General features: G+C 53.1%; 2 protein-coding genes across 3 annotated transcripts in view; one reads left to right on the forward strand and one right to left on the reverse strand.

Moving 5' to 3' along the window:
• The first annotated feature begins 384 nt into the window (after nt 1-384).
• On the forward strand, nt 385-10,432 carry Cd74 (CD74 molecule). Of its 2 annotated transcripts, XM_028890086.2 has the most exons (9): nt 385-568; nt 5,423-5,592; nt 5,765-5,844; nt 6,847-6,909; nt 7,704-7,796; nt 8,049-8,136; nt 9,080-9,277; nt 9,655-9,711; nt 9,926-10,432. In XM_028890086.2, the coding sequence occupies exons 1-9, from the start codon at nt 492-494 to the stop codon at nt 9,931-9,933; spliced, it is 834 nt and encodes a 277-aa protein (XP_028745919.1). In that variant the 5' UTR covers nt 385-491; the 3' UTR covers nt 9,934-10,432. The 2 variants fall into 2 exon arrangements, with proteins under 2 accessions (XP_028745919.1, XP_028745920.1); XM_028890087.2 differs by lacking the exon at nt 9,080-9,277 and having other exon boundaries at nt 386-568.
• A 1,060-nt stretch (nt 10,433-11,492) lies between these two features.
• Nucleotides 11,493-16,403, reverse strand: part of Tcof1 (treacle ribosome biogenesis factor 1) — a 34,743-nt gene continuing 29,832 nt past the window's right edge. Inside the window, 5 exon segments of the mRNA XM_028890088.2 lie at nt 11,493-11,940; nt 12,156-12,201; nt 12,661-12,755; nt 14,016-14,540; nt 16,132-16,312. Of these exon segments, the coding sequence (XP_028745921.1) occupies nt 12,175-12,201; nt 12,661-12,755; nt 14,016-14,540; nt 16,132-16,312 (828 nt within the window). The 3' untranslated portion in view covers nt 11,493-11,940; nt 12,156-12,174.

The raw sequence follows: 16,403 nt of genomic DNA on the forward strand, positions 1-16,403 counted from the left end.
TGAAGATCAGAGAGAAGGGGACTTGTCTAAGCCCCTTTCTTCCCTCATTTATCATGATTCCGGTTGGGGGGGGGTAGACAAAGGCACTTTCTGCTTCAAAATGACTTCTTATCTAGGGAGACTGCCTGTTTCTAGAAACATCGAAAGAGCCTTATGAAGCCAGAGGTCTGCCTAGAAACCAGTGATGAAGGCCCCGGCCAGCCAATGGGATCATGCAGGCCTTCTACCTGCTTAGGGAACTCCCCCTTATCCTGCCCAGGGAGAGCAGCTTTGAGTGAGTGGGGTATTTCCAGATTTGTGGCTTTCACTTCCACATCTACCATGTGGGCGGAGTGACCGGCTGTGGACGAATCAGATTCCTCCCTGCACCAGCTTCAAGAGGTGATCCCGGGGGCTCAAGGGTCCCAGACACCCAGCAGCAGGAGCAGCAGCAGCAGCAGCAGCAGCAGCAGCAGCAGCAGCGCCTGTGGGGAAGACTAGAGACCGGAACCATGGACGACCAGCGCGACCTCATCTCTAACCATGAGCAGGTGCCCATACTGGGCCAGCGTCCTAGAGCCCCAGAAAGGTATGTGTGAGTACCAGCAGAGAGCCCTCAGTTCCGGAGGGCACAGAATGCAGGCCTGGGAAGGGACACTGCATTGAGTTGCAGGAAGGCTGCCTTGAACACTGACTTTCTGAGTTTCTTTCTTTCTTTCTTTCTTTCTTTCCTTCTTTCTTCTTTCTTTCTTTCTTTCTTTCTTTCTTTCTTTCTTTCTTTCTTTCTTTCTCTTTCTCTCTCTCTCTCTCTCTCTCTCTCTTCTCTCTTTCTCTCTCTCTCTCTCTCTCTTTCTCTCTCTCTCTCTTTAAGGCAGGGTTTCTCTATACAGCCCTGGCTTTCTACATAATGAAACTCACTCTGTAGCCCAGACTGGCCTCGAACTCACAGAGATCCTCCTGCCTCTGCCTCCCAAGTGCTGGGATTAAAAGGAGTGCACCATCACGCCTGCCTCTGAGTAATCTTGAACCCCTTCCCCCACACCACCACCTGCTAAGGGTATGGGCTTCCCTATCTGTGAACCGAGGGGCTCCTTTAGGACTTGTAAGTGTTAAGAGGGCCCCGGGTTCACTCCTCAGAGTTTCACAATATAAGGGGCTTCACGGACCCTCTGAAGCTGAGCCATGACTCTAGGCCGGGACTGAAGACCATAGTGTTCCTCCCCCGGATGAGCTCTCACTTTTCCTCAGTAAGTCTGCTTGCTCTGCTAGCCTCAGATCTGGAAAAGGTTCCGATGCTGGTGGAGAAACCATTTCTGAGGACAGTAGAAGCAACCCAGTCTTTCCTTCACTGCCAGAGGACCGGTATGAGCCTAGATAAGCAGAGCCGGGCCATACTCGCGTCCACACTGAAACAGGATTAGCCTTACTCTGTGTAGGAGCTGGCTGCCACCTTGCAGCTGCTCAGAGAGAGCTCAGCACTGCTGTGGGTCAGACCCATCTACGAACCTCTTTTTTTGCAGCAAGAGGCTGCCCCAGCCCTCCAGATAGCCCCAGACTCCTCTCCCAGCCCCCAAAGGTCCTCAGCCCTGTGCCCTCCACCCCCAAAAAACCCGAACAGGACTAGAATTCACCTGCCCTCCCTCCCCCACCGCAAGCTCCCACCATCCCGATTTGCTGCCTATGGGGATTAAAACCAGATGTGACGTCAGCTGTTTCCAGGCAGAAAGGGATTTGAGAGAGACTCTGAGATATCTTGTGCAGAGGAATTGTGTTCTGGAAAGACGGTAACCAGATAAAGGTTAGTAGAGCAGTGGGGAATTCCAAGGCAACTTTACTGCTGTTGTAGGTGGCCACAGAAAAATCACAAGCCCATTTCTGGGTCCCAGCTTAATGGCAATAGCTATAGGAACAGTTCACCCAGTGTGTGCTTTTCACCAGTCCTCAGATACTGTTGATTGTTATTGTAATAATAACCAAGTTACAGACTCTATCTTAATTCTTACAGTTACTGTAGCTAGGAGTTGGACATTTTTATTATCTCCCTTAGCCATCTTTGCCCTTGTCTTTTTTTTTTTTTTTTTTTTTAAGACTGGTTTCACTATGTAGCTTTGGCTAGAACTCATGGTGTAGCCCAGGCTGGCCTCGAGCTAATAGATATTTGCTTACCTCTGCCTCCCGAGTGTTGGGATTAAAGGTGTGTGCCACTATGCGTTTTCCCCACCATGCATATTGCCCATTTTCACACAAAAGGAATCTGAGCTTATCTTGGTAACTTCCAGATTGTCTCAGCTGGTGAGTGTTGGACATAGCATTTGAACCATGACTAGTCTGAGTTTGTTCTCCTATGTGGGTCCTTTAGAGGCCTCATTTGTGGTGGTGATGAGAGCTGGGAGCCCCTGACCTCAGGCCACTCAGGGAGGGCTGTGTTCAGAGATGGTGCCTTAAGCTCTCAGGCCATTCCAGACTGGGTTTGATTTGGGGCATTTCTCGTGAACACTTCTGCCTGGCAACATCTGTGTCATGATTCCTCATAGTTCTGATTGGCTTCTGACTTTAGCCAGTTACGGGGTTTTTTTTTTTTTTGTTGTTGTTGTTGTTTAATTATAAAAGGAGGAAGTAGAAAGGAGGAAGTAAAACCAGGAGGTGACAAGAATTGGTACTCAATCAGAACCAAGGGCCAGACAACCTAGAGACGTAAGAGGCTGGGTGTGATTGTGCATGCCTATAATCCCAGCATTTGGGAAGTGGAGGCAGGAAGATCAGGGGTTCAAGGTCAGCCTCATCTACATGAGACCATCTCAGAAAAACAAAATAGCAGTAAATTTAATACAAGAGGAAGGAGAGCATTTGCTAGATTTTCTAGACATCTAGCCTCCCCGAGAGCTAGTATTATTGATAGAGAAGGATGTGTTACACGTCGGAGTGTTTCATTTCTACATTTTAATTTATTTAGGTTTTTTTGAGATAGGTTTTCTTTTTGTAGCTCTGGCTGTCCTGGAACTCACTCTGCAGACCAAGCTGGCCTCGAACTTTGGGATCCTCCTTACTCTGCCTTCCAAGTGCTGGGTTTAAAGGCATGCACCACTACCGCCGCCCCCTCCATCTCTGTGTTACTTAACAACATCTCATTCCAAGCTCTTGCCCATTTCACATGCAGAAGGGTTGACTTGCTCACGCTCCCAGAGTTAGGCAAGCAGAAGAGCCCGGATGTTAATTCTGGCTAGCTGCTCTCATCTTCAATACAAACCTGTGTTCTTCAGCCTTCTCAAAAACTGAAGTTCAGAATGAGGAGGGATGAGACTTCCCCCAAGGTCGTGTGATAAGAGGTAGAGCTGGGACTAGATCTGAGTATGGGGTGGTGGAGGGGTTCAGGGGTTCCATGAGTTACCCAAGTAGTTAATAAAGCAGAGGACCCTGAGCCCAAGCTACATCTTCCTTCAGAAGGTCAAGAAGTTGAACTTATTCCCCGTCCTGGTCCGGTCTCCCTTCCCCAAAAGAGTTTTTGCTTTCTCCTTCCAAAAATAACTCTTCTTGGGTCGGCCGTTGACTTAAGGAAATAGGGGTTGGCAAGCATAGAGCCAATGAAAATTAGCTGTGTCTGTGACATCATAAGTCACTAGGCAGACAGGTCTTCTGGAGCTTCCTAAATCTCCTTTCCGGTTGCTGGAGTAGGCAAGATGAAGACTCCTCATGAGAATTTCTAATGGAGTCTGTCTTAGTCTGAGTTACTATAATATACTGTGCATACATATTATACATATAATATCTACTGTATACTATATACAGACTGGGCTATATGTAAGTCCCAGCAGATTTATTTTCCCATCAACACCAGTTCAGGCAGGCCTCGAGGACTCGATCCCTGGACTCATCCAGCAGCACATCTGAGCAATCTGCAGACATGACTTTCCTTGACTGTCAGCATCCTGTTCAGAATGTCCATGAGTGCGCTATGTGAAAGGCAGGAGCCCAACTTCCTCTGTGAAGCCTCCTTACAAGGGTGCCTAACTCCATTCACTAAAACACTAGACCTTTAAAGGGGACATGTTCAAACATCAGCAGAGTACTGATAGTTCTTCCCACCCAAGGGCTCAGTGGGGGAAGGACAGGAACTCTCAGGGTCTCGAGTCAGGATCCTGATGTTCCATACTGTTAACACGTGCACGTACCCCCAAACCAGTATCCAAGCCCAAAACTGCAAGCAGTCACTGAGGTCTGAGGGTCTGGCCACCTAAGAGCACGAGACATTCATCCAGGCCTAGCCGTTTATGTTGCTGTTGAATTCCCCCCACTTGGCTATCACTACGAGGTGCTTCTATGACCACAGTAAGAGCTTGTTTGAAAGAAAACTGTGCCCGGCAGATGGCCCAGTGGATACACAGGCACAAGCACCTGAGTGTGAATCTCAAACACCCATTCGAAAAACAAGCACTAATCCTAGTGTTGAGGAGGCAGAGACAAGAGGACACCTGGATTTGTTGGCGAGACAGTCTAGCTGAATCTCCAGGTTCAGGGAGAGACACTACCCCCAAAAATGAAGTGGAGAGCAACTGAGGAAGACAACCTGAAATGGATCTCTGGTCTCCACACAATTACACATGAGCACCCATACATACATGCACATGCAGCACACACCACACACACACACACACACACGCACGCACGCACGCACGCACGCACGCACGCACGAGCTGGGGAAGAACCAAGATTTAGAATTGCTGGGGTGAGAGTTACTCATGTGACCCGTGACAGAAGCTGGGAGACTGGGGAAGATTTGTCCAAGATTCCCAGAGACTGGCGCAGAGGCTGCTTTTGTCTCTGGAGCAGGTGACATCTGGCCCTGCTCCAGCCTGATAATGCCCCCCCTCCCCAAATGTCTAGGCTCCACTTCTCTTTTTCAGGTATGCATGCTCTTTGCTGTCCCTGTCGCATTTCCTTCCCTTTTCTGTTTAAACCTGACGCCACTGCAAAGATTGGGACAGCACAGGGATGGAAACACTACTTCCTCTTACGTAGTAAAAGCAACTGCCAACTAACACAAACAAACAAACAAATAAATAAACAAATAAAACAAAACCGAATCCTTTCCTCCTTGGGGGCAGCTCAGCTCCAGATCTCCAGGGCAGAGGGTAAAGAGGAAAGACATGCCACTTTATCCCGTCACTACACAGGATGGGACAGCAAAACCCAGAGTAGGCAAGGGACTTGGCTCATTCTTCCCATCGAACTTGGGCCCCGAGTGGATCTGATTTCTTCCTAGGCAGGACACTGGTGGTCAGCTGGGGTGGGATGGGGGATGGGGACGTTCCACACACACCTCTATTATAGCCAGGTTATTGGGAGGGCATGGCATTAGTCTGAGAGGACATGGGTGGGGGCCTAAGTCCCCACTCCCAGCCAACCTCCAACTCTGGATCATCCTCTTACTCCCTCCTCACAACAGGTGCAACCGTGGAGCGCTGTACACAGGCTTTTCTGTCCTGGTGGCTCTGCTCTTGGCCGGGCAGGCCACCACTGCTTACTTCCTGTACCAGCAGCAGGGCCGTCTAGACAAGCTGACTGTCACCTCCCAGAACCTGCAACTGGAGAGCCTTCGCATGAAGCTTCCTAAATGTGAGCGTTCCACCTGTCCTGACCACCTCACTGTCCCTCACCTCACGGGCCCCACCCATTTCCCTATCTAGGGCTGCTTCCCAGTCCCCATCCCCGGGTTTCAGATCTCAACCCCTGGTGCCCTATTCCCTTGGACCTGGACTCAGGCTGTCTTGTCTTGCCTGCCCCACAGCTGCCAAACCTGTCAGCCAGATGCGGATGGCTACCCCCTTGCTGATGCGGCCACTGCCCATGGAAAACATGCTCCAGGGGGTAAGGAAGGCAGCAGGGAGGAAACACCATCTGGTCTAGGCAGCCAGCAGGCAGGTGCCCAAGGGGAGGGGCAAAGGTTAACAAGTGACAAGCAGGCAAGGTCTTAACTGCTGGGAAGGAGCAGGCTCCACTCAGAGAGGCTTGTCAAGGTGGCGGAGGCCAGAACTCTTGGGGCTACCCTGATGGGGAGAGGACAAGTCTCACAGCTTGCAAAGCCCCTCTCACCTTCCACAGCATCCTCTAGTCCCTCACCTCCTCCAAGCCTCTGAGAGCAATAATGTTAATTCACAAAACTTCCCCAGGGAAGAGCACACCAATTGGTTGTCCAGGGCCAAGTGGCCAGCCCTGAAAACACACATACAGGTAGCATTATATGGACTGAACAGATTTTATTTAGGAATATATAGTATATAAATAAACATATACGCAAAGCAATAGCAATGAATGATAAAAAGAGGTCATGAATTTGAAGGAGAGCAGGGAAGGGCGTATGGGAGGGTTTGGAGAGAGAAAATCGAAGGGAGAAATGTAGTAATTAAATTATAATCTTAAAAAAAATAAAGCACGGGGCTGGAGAGATGGCCCAGAGGTTAAGAGCACTGCTTGTTCTTCCAAAGGTCCTGAGTTCAATTCCCAGCAACCACATGGTGGCTCACAGCCATCTGTAGTGAGATCTGGTGCCCTCTTCTGGCCTGCAGGGGTGTGTGCAGACAGAACACTGTATACATAATAAATAAATCAATCTTTAAAGCAAAAACTGCTATTGGCAAGGCCATGAAGAAGAGCTTATGCCAGCCTGACCTCAGTGAGGATATGGAGGCAGAAAGGGAATAGTTGGAGCTCGAGCGCCCACGTTAGGAGGTAGCAGAGCTGAGCCGGTGAATGCATGGACCTGACTCTTACTAGATGCCAGCTGTTGGCCCCCAGCTGCTGTCCTCACCCCCCCTCCAGGTCCCTCCTACTTCTCAACTAGCACTGGTAACTCTGTTCCCCTTTCCACAGCCTGTGCGGAATGCTACCAAGTACGGCAACATGACCCAGGACCACGTGATGCACCTCCTCCTGGTGAGTGTCAGAGCCAGTGGGCAGCCCCCCGGTCCACATGGGACCCTAACCCTCACTCACATGCCAGGCTCACTGTAAACTCAACACCTGCTCACCCCAAGGGATTAAGGTGGCCCTTAAATATTGCACGTAGTCCAGGCCCCTTCCCTCACCTTGAGATAAGTGTCTACGTAGTCCTGGAACTGGTTATGCTATGTAGACCAAGTTGACCTTGCACTTAAGAGATTTGTCTGCCTCTGCCTCCTGAGTGCTGGGACTAGAGGCGTCCATCATGACACCAGGCTCTAGCCTCTTCACTTTGGAGTTGGAAAAATTAAGGTCCAAGTCTTGGATGTGACTTGGTCATGATACCCCATTCTCCTTCCAAAATTAAAATCTCACAAGCCTGCTCTGTGCCAGGCACTACGTAGGGTCCTTGGCCTACAGCAGGGAAACAACTTGAATATACCAGTGACCAGGTGATGAGTGACGCACAGCTGGCTGTGAGGACAGGCAGGGGGCCCTGTCTAGCTAGTGGTGGTCAGGAATCTTCAGAGATGAGACCTGCAAGACAGGCAGACATCTGTAGGGAGCACACTAGTGCTGTAAAGCTGGTCTGGACCCTGACAGGAGCTGCCTAGCTGGGTGGCCCTCACCCCTTCACCCCTGCTCTCTGTCACTGAAGCCAGGGTCCAGGCTTGCTCTGGCTAACATCCATTCCTCAGAATGAAGACCTGGGAACATGGGGTGTACATTTCCCCTTTGCTATCATGGAGTTTTTTTTTTTAACTTCCTCTTGCCCTGCTACTCTGCAGAGGTCTGGACCCGTGGAGTACCCACAGCTGAAGGGGAGCTTTCCAGAGAACCTGAAACACCTTAAGAACTCTATGGATGGTCTGGACTGGAAGGTGAGAAGCTTCTGTCGACTCTCCTCAGGACTAGACAGCGGCAAGGGGGGGGGGAGCTGTTCTCTGGGCTACAGAGGGCCTTCTAACATCCACCAAAAAAAAACACTTGTGGGTCTTTAAGAGGCAACGGGGCTGCAGCTGGGCTCCAGATGTTGGGCCTGTCTGACCCTCCAAGATTGCTGTCAGGGTAGAGTGTTGACCCCTGACCCCAATGACCCCCTGACCCCGATGACCCGCCTCTACTCTCATCAGGTCTTTGAGAGCTGGATGAAACAGTGGCTCTTGTTTGAAATGAGCAAGAACTCTCTGGAGGAGAAGCCCACTGAAGCTCCACCGAAAGGTACCAGGGTGGGCGCTTCAGGGTGCCAGGGCCCCCCCGGAGCTGCTGAAGCCAGAGCCTCCAGCAGCTTCAGCGAAGCTAACAGCAGCACTCCATCCTCTCAGCTCACCGTCTCTTCTTGCCTGTTCCCTCAGGGTTTGGAAACTCTGACATCCTGTCTGTGGGTCTGTTCTTTCACACACATATCCAGAGTATAGAGGCCTCTTATCCTTGTCTTGGGAGCAAAACCAACTCAACACACACCAGGCAGGGGTCCTCGGAAGGACACCTCCCCGGCACTCACTCCCGCAACACACGAGGCAGCGGGCCACTGAGTCAGCGGATGCCCAGAGCCCTAGACACTTCTCACTCACCAGCCATGCCGCACACAGGAGGCTTGAGACCTAACGCATTGGGGAGTGCCTGGCTTGTACCTTGGTGCTGTCTCTGATTTGCTGTCCCACTGGGTTTCTCTGTCCCACACACGGAGGACTAATGCCCGCTCTGCCCTTGGAACTCAGTTTCTCGGATACATACATAGACGGCAGCTTGCATGCGATCTCAACCAACTTCTAGCTAATTTTTGAATCCCCTCTCCAGCACCCCCAACAGATGGCAGCCCCCCTTTCTACTTGGGTTATCCCAGTAACAAGAAGGTCAGGCTCCCAAAGGCGTTCCTGTTACTGTCCTCCAGAAACCAGACTCACAGGAGTAATTACTAACTGTACTAGAATCTGAGTGCTAGAAGAAATATTTTGAGGCCGATGACTCCAGCCACGCTTTCCCTCTTTTTTGGACCGTACTGGTTTCAGCCTTGGGCCTCAGTTTTCCCATCTGTACCATGGGAGGGATGAGGAAAGCGACTTGGACAGGCATTAGGCCCACGGCAGTGGCGTGTGGGTCTCCGCTCTGCTGAGATCCCAGCCCAGAGCCCGCTCACTCACTGTCTTCGTCATGCCTGTAGCGTCAGCGCTGACCAAGTGCCAGGAAGAGGTCAGCCACGTCCCTGATGTCCATCCGGGTGCGTTCCGTCCCAAGTGCGACGAGAACGGTAACTATCTGCCACTCCAATGCCATGGGAGCACTGGCTACTGCTGGTGTGTGTTCCCCAACGGCACCGAGGTCCCTCACACCAAGAGCCGCGGGCGCCATAACTGCAGTGGTAAGCAGGGGCCAGTCATCTAAAGGATTAGGAAGCACGAGGAAGGAGAGGGTCCTGAGGGCCCTCCTAGTAAACATGGGGTCAGGACATGGGTTGGCTGTGCCCGGAGGACAGCCGCTGTCAGCCATGCATCTGGCCCTTCATCCACCTGCGCGCTCCTGTGTGTCTCTCTAACCTTATCTCCGCTCACATTCTCCACACGCTGTCCTACACCAGAGTCCCCCCCATCTCACCGCACCCACTAACCACACTAGACACCGTGGTGCCTCCTTTCCCAGGCTCAAGGTCATACTGGGAAATATGCCTTTGGGCACAATGGCGATCAAGTGTGTGTGTGTGTGTGGTGAGGTAAGAATAGCATGGTGATTCCTTTGCAGAGCCACTGGACATGGAGGACCTGTCTTCCGGCCTGGGTGTGACCAAGCAGGATCTGGGTAAGGGGGGTCGCCCACACTCACACTCATGTGGTACAGCATGACACTGGGCTGGCTTTTACAGAACGGGCTGGTTGCTGGAAGCAGAGTACCCAAGCTCAGTAGGGGAGGAATGGGCAGTGGGGGCGGGGGGAGGCTCTGAAGTTCCAAGAGGCTGGGAAGAGGCAGAGACAACAGGCGAGGCGACAATACCCACTTCTGTTTCCCTTCCCAGTTATGTGAAGACAGAGGCCAGCTCTGCACAGCAGCAGCTTTCCTGTCCTCCTGTACCCCAGCCTTTCTTTCTGCCTTCCCCGACGTCACATCCCACTTCCTGCCTCCTCGCACCTTGGGGCTTGAGGCTGGTGTCCGCTTCCTCATCCCTGGACACGACCAATGAAACCAGAAGAGAATGAGGGTGCTGGAGGGGCCCCGCTGCCCACCCTATCTAAAGGAACAGAAAGCTCAGAGTGGGCAATGCCAGGTGGACCCCCATTTCCGACCCATTAGTCTCCAGCAACGTGAGGCGTTGAGATGTAAGCCCACAGACAGGGATAAGGGCTGCTCCACCCTGAACCTACACTGGACACATCGGCTGTCTTCTCCTCAAGGAAGAACCCAGGCCCTCCTTCCGGAAACCTTCCTCACTTCCTGCCAAAACCCCCAGGTCCCTTGCTCAGCCAAGCTTGTCAGCAGCCTATAGGATCATGGTTCATGTGACAATAAAAGGTAGTAAGTAGAACGTTCTTGCTCCTGGCTCTTCTGTTGGGATCCAATCGGTTTACCCTAAGAAGGTCAATGAAAACCTTAACCTGGTCATCTAGGTACCCAGGGCCCGTGGACACACAGGAGACACTCAGTACCTGCTTTACATTCAGAAAGAAAGAGGCTCTTGCGCAGTTTCAAAAGCACAGCTCATTCATCATGTCCCAGCTTCCATCCCTCATGTCCCCAATTCCATTTCGGTACTAAGAACAGCGTTGAGTGTGATGACAGATGGCAGTGGACACAGGGGCCTAGTGTCAGGAATGGATGCAAATGGGGGCTGCCACCAGCTGGGTGTCTGCAGGACCCAGAGCTACTCAGCTCCAGTCCACTGTCACCGGAAAAGGGAGCAGATCCCTTACCACCCAGGAGTCGGAAACGAATGTTAGCGACATCGGTCCGTTTCGCAGTTTAACTACTGTGCGTCAGCACAGCCGAGGAGACCCTTGTCTGCAGTCTGATCTGCACCAACATGGAATGACGGGAATGGCCGCCCCCCAGAGCACTTTGCTGAGGTGGCTTCTGGACGTTTCCGCAGAGGCAGCAAAGGCGGGCTGCCACCCTTCTCCCTCAGTCTACCCCAGTGATGCCCCAACACATACGCGGGCTGGCTTTGTTCACTTCCAGCCTTCCCCAGCACCGAACTATTCCCTGGAGAGGGGGCGACTCACGGCCTCCTTACTGGCTCTTCCCACGCCAGCCACCGAGGTTTTCCACCACATCATCTAACTCCCAAACACCCAAAGGCCCCTCGGTGACGTCACCTGTGCCATCTACTCTGGCATCTGACCAACCTTCGACTCTCCTCAAGCTCGGAGACCGTCTCCTCCGGGGAGCCCTCCCCACATCAGCCCCCGGGGAGCTTCACTGAGGCTCTGTCTTTAGCAAACCGTCCAACCCCCGGTACGGTAGGACACTGGCATGCAGGCAGGCAGGCGCCCCGAGTGCTGGCCTGTGCTCGTCCACGGTCGCCACACTGTCTTTCCTAAGCAGTCAGGAGCAGGAGGAGCCCAGATGCACGGGGGATCTCAAACCTGTACATTTCAAGTCTTTTATTTTGAGTTCTTAAAAAAAAAAAAAAAACCCAAAAGAGCTGGAAAACTGATAGGACAAGGCCTTAGGGTAAGCCAGGGATCCAGGAAATGGGATGAACTGCAAGCAGAACCTGGCTGGGTCTGCAGAGCAGAGGGAGGTCGGTCCGGAGGCCTTTGGGCACGTTGGATTTCAAGGGGGAGAGGCAGGTCACTTAAAAAAATATATATATACTGTACACATCTTATGCAGCACTCAGAGGGGTGGGTGAGTTTCATCTCACTTCCTCCTGGGACCACCGCCTCCTCCTCCTCGCAGGCTCACTGGCTTGGCCGGCAGCACACGCTGGAGCCGGCCATCATCTTCTGTCGAGGGAGGGTAAGTTAAAAAGTCGAGTCCCAACTCACACTGGCCAGGTCAGAGGTCTGAGGACGGCCGCACTCTGACAAGACTCTAGGAGAAGAAAACAAACCAGGTCAGATTTCCTGAACTTTATGTCCACGGAGGAAAACCGAGAGCCAAGGGAGGGCACCAGATCTGCTCGGGCTCCGTACCTGCTAACAATGCCCCTCCGTCCCTCTGGCTCCGGGGAAGGGAGTCACCGTCTCTCTGCTCCCTCCCTTCGGGCCCACCCAGCTGCCCCAGGTAGGCTACAGAGAGTCGGGTACCTGTTCTACGCGCTGGGCCTCACATGGCAGTTTCGGCTGTCTTCTTCTGTGAGGAGAGAAGGACAACAAGGTCTCAGTCTGCGGCCTTCACCACTGCTGTCCACCTGCGCAGGGCAGGACTCCCTGGAGGCAGGGGTGGGACCGTCTCAGCAGCCACACCCCTGCAGCTTCCACCGCTAGGCTATCCTGTGCTACCAGCTGACAAGCAGACTATGAACTGGATGGCTGTTCCTTCAGCGGGCATCCCCACTGGCCAGGACATGCAGGCCAGGCTCTTCCTCCTACCCTTTCTCACCTGGAAGCTGGTCGTATCTTACCCAGTTTCCTGCCCATGGGGGTCTCTCCTATCACCCCTCCCCTGCTCTTCCTCACAAGGTCCATGAGGTTGGAAGGGTGGCACAGAACAGGTCTGGGTGTGGGAAGGGGAAGGGGAAAGGGAAGGGGGGGAGGGGGGAGGGGAAAGGTTTGAATTTCTGGCCCAAGAGCTCCCAGTAACTCAATCTACCTTTTTCTTCTTTTTCTTCTTGACTAGCGAGTCAGGGTCTTTGACTGAGGTCTTTTTTCCTTTCTTCTTTTCCTTTTTTTCCTTGTCTTTTTTTTCTGAGGGGAAGAAAGCGAGCTTCCTGAGCCACAGATACTGACGCTGAGTGAGTCAGGGTCAGGAGGCCCCATGACAGCTCCCAGCTCCTACACCATGGGGAAACAGGCCCTGGCGGGGCCAGGCCACCCTTCAGGTGCCAGGGCTCCCTTCTTCCTGTCTGTGGACCACAATCTAGGGCCTCAATACCAGCTATCCGAGTTCTTTACCACTGAGTTACATGCCCAGTCTTGAATGAACTCACTTTAAGAACATCTCCCCCCATATTTATTTTAAAAAAGACAGCCAGGTGGTGGTGTGGTGGTGGTGGTGTGGTGGTGGTGGTGGTGGTGGTGGTGGTGGTGGTGCACACCTTTAGTCCCAGCACTCGGGAGGCAGAGGCAGGTGGATCTCTGTGAGTTCGAGGCCAGCCTGGGTTACAGAGCGAGATCCAGACAGGCACCAAAACTACACAGAGAAACCCTGTCTCGGAAAAACAAAAACAAAAACAAAGACAGGAGCCCCATAGGTTCTGGACATCAAGAGGCTGCAGGTCCTTATGTAGGAGGATCAGATGACCAGATACCTCTTCTCCCCCACTCCTGCCACAGATGGGCAGGCAGTACTCAGGAGGATTTCCTTACTGGGTGTGGTAGTGCACCCTTTTAATCTCAGTGCCCAGGAGGCAGAGGCAGGTGGATTTCTGTGAGTTCGGAGGCCAGCCTGGTCTACATAATACGTTTCAAGGTGGCTAGGCTACACAGTGAAACCCTGTTTCAAAACAAAACAAGAGGGACTGCCCAGCAAAAGTGTCCCTTCCTTCTCAGAGCCTGTTTTCCACTTAGAAAATGAAAGCAAGACTCCCCACTGCCCAGGGTGGGCAGGACAACTCAAAAGGCCCCCTGGGTGCAGGGTCCAGTCTGGAGGGCAATTAAACGGCCGCTTTCCCTGAGGAGCTGAATTCTAGAGGAAGGAAGGGGGCTCTGGATGAGGATGCAGGCACATTCTGCACCTCAGGGACCGGCAGTGGACCTCTGGTGTCCCTTAGGTTGGAGTGGAGTGCTCCTGTTCTCCATCGTGTGGAGATGGAGTTGGGGCTAACGTGGGTGTCACTGCTGGGCACTGTAAGGCCCCTGGGCTGTGGGGAGGAGGGATGAGGTACTGGCCCATGAGCTCTGCAATCTACTTTTGGCTTTGCCACCAGACCCCTGTCCCTCTGGACAAACCACTTCCCAGCTTCCACCGTCCCGCACCAGCACACGCCCGGGAAAGGAGTCACTTACTCTTACCAGATTTCTTCTTCTCCTTCTTGCTCTTTACGTCACTATGCTCGCCACTCTCAACCTTTAACCCCAGCTCACTTTCTGGCTTCTCCTTGGCCCCTCGGGTGCCAGGTGACTCCTTCCCCTTGCCATCGGCATCCGCTCTGTCTGGCTTTGCCTTTGCCTTGGAAGTCCTGGAGGTCTTTTCTGGGGTAATGGCACCTGCCTCAGCCACCAGCTGCTTCTTCTTCTTGCTCTTTGGGGTCCCAGCTGCCAGCTGGTCCCCTGAGAGCTTCCGCTTCTGGCCCTTCTTCCCACTCTCCTTGATGGCCTCCGTGGCCTTCTGCCTTTCCTGCTCCAGCAGTTCCGTTAAGACCTTCATCACGGAGGCCTGCACCTGGGCCTCGCTCAGGGGCCACGGCTGCTCCCGGAGGCGCTGGGTGATGCTGTTCTGCAGATCCTGTGTGGGTGCTGCTGAGGTCTGAGTGCTTTTCTTGGCCTTCTTGGGCTTCTGAGGTGTGGCGCCTGGGGAGGCCTCTTTCCTACCTGTGAATCACAGGTCCCGGAGGTCACAGGTCTGGAAAGCTGAGGGACAGATCTTACACAATATATGAGGGCTGAGGGAGTGCATCTCCTTACAACTGTACAGATGGGAAACTGAGGCCCAGGGGTCACTCTGCCCCATCCGTCTCCTATGCTCATGCCTTAAACAGGAATCTCACCTCGAACTTCCAGCTGTTTTAGGTCCTCACATTAAAAAACTCGACCCAATTATAGTTGGGGATGGACAGTGATCTCAGAATGTTAATGAGAGGGCCTGAAGTCTGCCAGCGAGACAGAGGGACAACAGGTGGGACACAAGTGACCCAGGTTCCAGGTCTGCCTTGATCAACACACCGCAAGGCTTTGGCCAGGTCACAGTCCTTCAAGGCCTGTTTCCCACTGTACAACAAGAAGCTATAGTCTTCTGCCATGAGCTGTAGGTTCATAACACAAGAGAAGGTCCTGCGGACTGAAGCTAGCTCAGCTCCTGTCTCTGGACACACACAAGAGGCAGATCGGGGCGGGGGAGCTCTGGGTGGGCTTGCTGTGTGTGCGTGTGGCGGCTGACTAAGCAGGGTTTACTGCCTGCCAGAGTGACTTCTGGTGCAGCCTTTGTTTAGAATTTTCCACGCCTCTGCTTGCCTTTGATAATTGTGTGCTGACTACACGTGTAAAAAAAAACCTTCCACAGCCCCCTCGAAAATGTCTCCCTGTCGCACCCGCCTCTCACACAGACAAGAACACTGGAGAAGAAAGTGAGCAGCAACTCCGCCTCTGACCCAGCGCAGGAAAGCTGGGGCTACAAGCCCAGAGCTTTTGCTCCCATCTCTATCCACTTCGCGCCTCCCAGGTCGCCCGGGCAAAGTCTCTACCGCTCGGTGCAGCAGCAGCAGCAGCAGCAGCACAGAATTCCTACATTTTGAGCTCAGGGGTTGGACCCCAGCAGTGTTTGCCTCAAGGAAAAGCTGACTGGAATGGAGTGGGGAGGTGGGATGTACTGTTCTGTGTTATGTAAGGCACTCCTGACAGTCCCCTCCCCTGGGTCCCACCAAATATCATGTGACAAGTTTCTGTACGTTATACTTTTGACAGTATGTGGTGGCATTACTCTTGCCTTGCATGGTGAAGACACAGGGGCCCAGGAGCTTTGGCTACGGAGTGAGTCAGAGCAGCCCCAGAGACCAGTTCATCACCTAGGGTCTCCTCTATATACTGAGTCCTCCAAACAGGGCTGCCGGCCAAGTCTGAGTCATTCTGAGACCCTCTACCCCATACCCTGGCCCTCTAACTAAGGAAATAAGAAAGTCAGTAGGGACAGCTGGGGAGCCGAGGCCTCCTCCACAAGCCCAGAGAAGTTGCTACAGCTTCACTAGCTCCAGAGGGGTGGGTACCCCCACTCCCAGTGCCCAGAGCTGGAAACCCAGGCCTGGTCCCCGGCTGTGTTTGTGGGCACCTCCCGTTCCCACAGAGGACCCGTAGGCTTGCATTGGAGAGACTCTGATGGAACCCAGGCAAACACTGGTGAGACGACTGCTTCCGACAGCAAGCAGGGGCCAGCAGCCTGGCCCTCCATATCCCGATGTCCCCTACTCACCCGTTTTAGGGGATGCGGTGTCTGCTGCGTTCTGGGGTTTTCCTTTCTGCTTGCCATCTGTGTTATCTTTGGTGGCCGGAGCAGAGGAAACCAAGGGGTTGGAGTCTTGCCTGGGAGTGGCTTTTGAAGCCTGGGAATTGGCCACAGTCACCCCAGGAGTCACATAACCTGAGAGGAGAGACTGAAGAGGCCCAGTGTGAAAGACGCAGTGGGCCCCTAACCCTTACCCCAGAGCCAAGGCCTGCTGAGGAGATCAGCGCAGTGCCCCAAGA

Source organism: Peromyscus leucopus, chromosome 19 (genome assembly GCF_004664715.2).
Source record: "Peromyscus leucopus breed LL Stock chromosome 19, UCI_PerLeu_2.1, whole genome shotgun sequence".
Taxonomy (NCBI): domain Eukaryota; kingdom Metazoa; phylum Chordata; class Mammalia; order Rodentia; family Cricetidae; genus Peromyscus; species Peromyscus leucopus.

What these genes read in the sequence shown, in the direction of transcription:
- Cd74 (XM_028890086.2), top strand. Translation starts at nt 492, where the DNA reads ATGGACGACCAGCGCGACCTCATCTCTAACCATGAGCAGGTGCCCATA. An exon ending in TGGAAAACATGCTCCAGGGG is followed by an intron (nt 5,845 to 6,846) that starts GTAAGGAAGGCA and finishes CCCTTTCCACAG; the next exon opens with CCTGTGCGGAATGCTACCAA. An exon ending in TGGATGGTCTGGACTGGAAG is followed by an intron (nt 7,797 to 8,048) that starts GTGAGAAGCTTC and finishes TACTCTCATCAG; the next exon opens with GTCTTTGAGAGCTGGATGAA.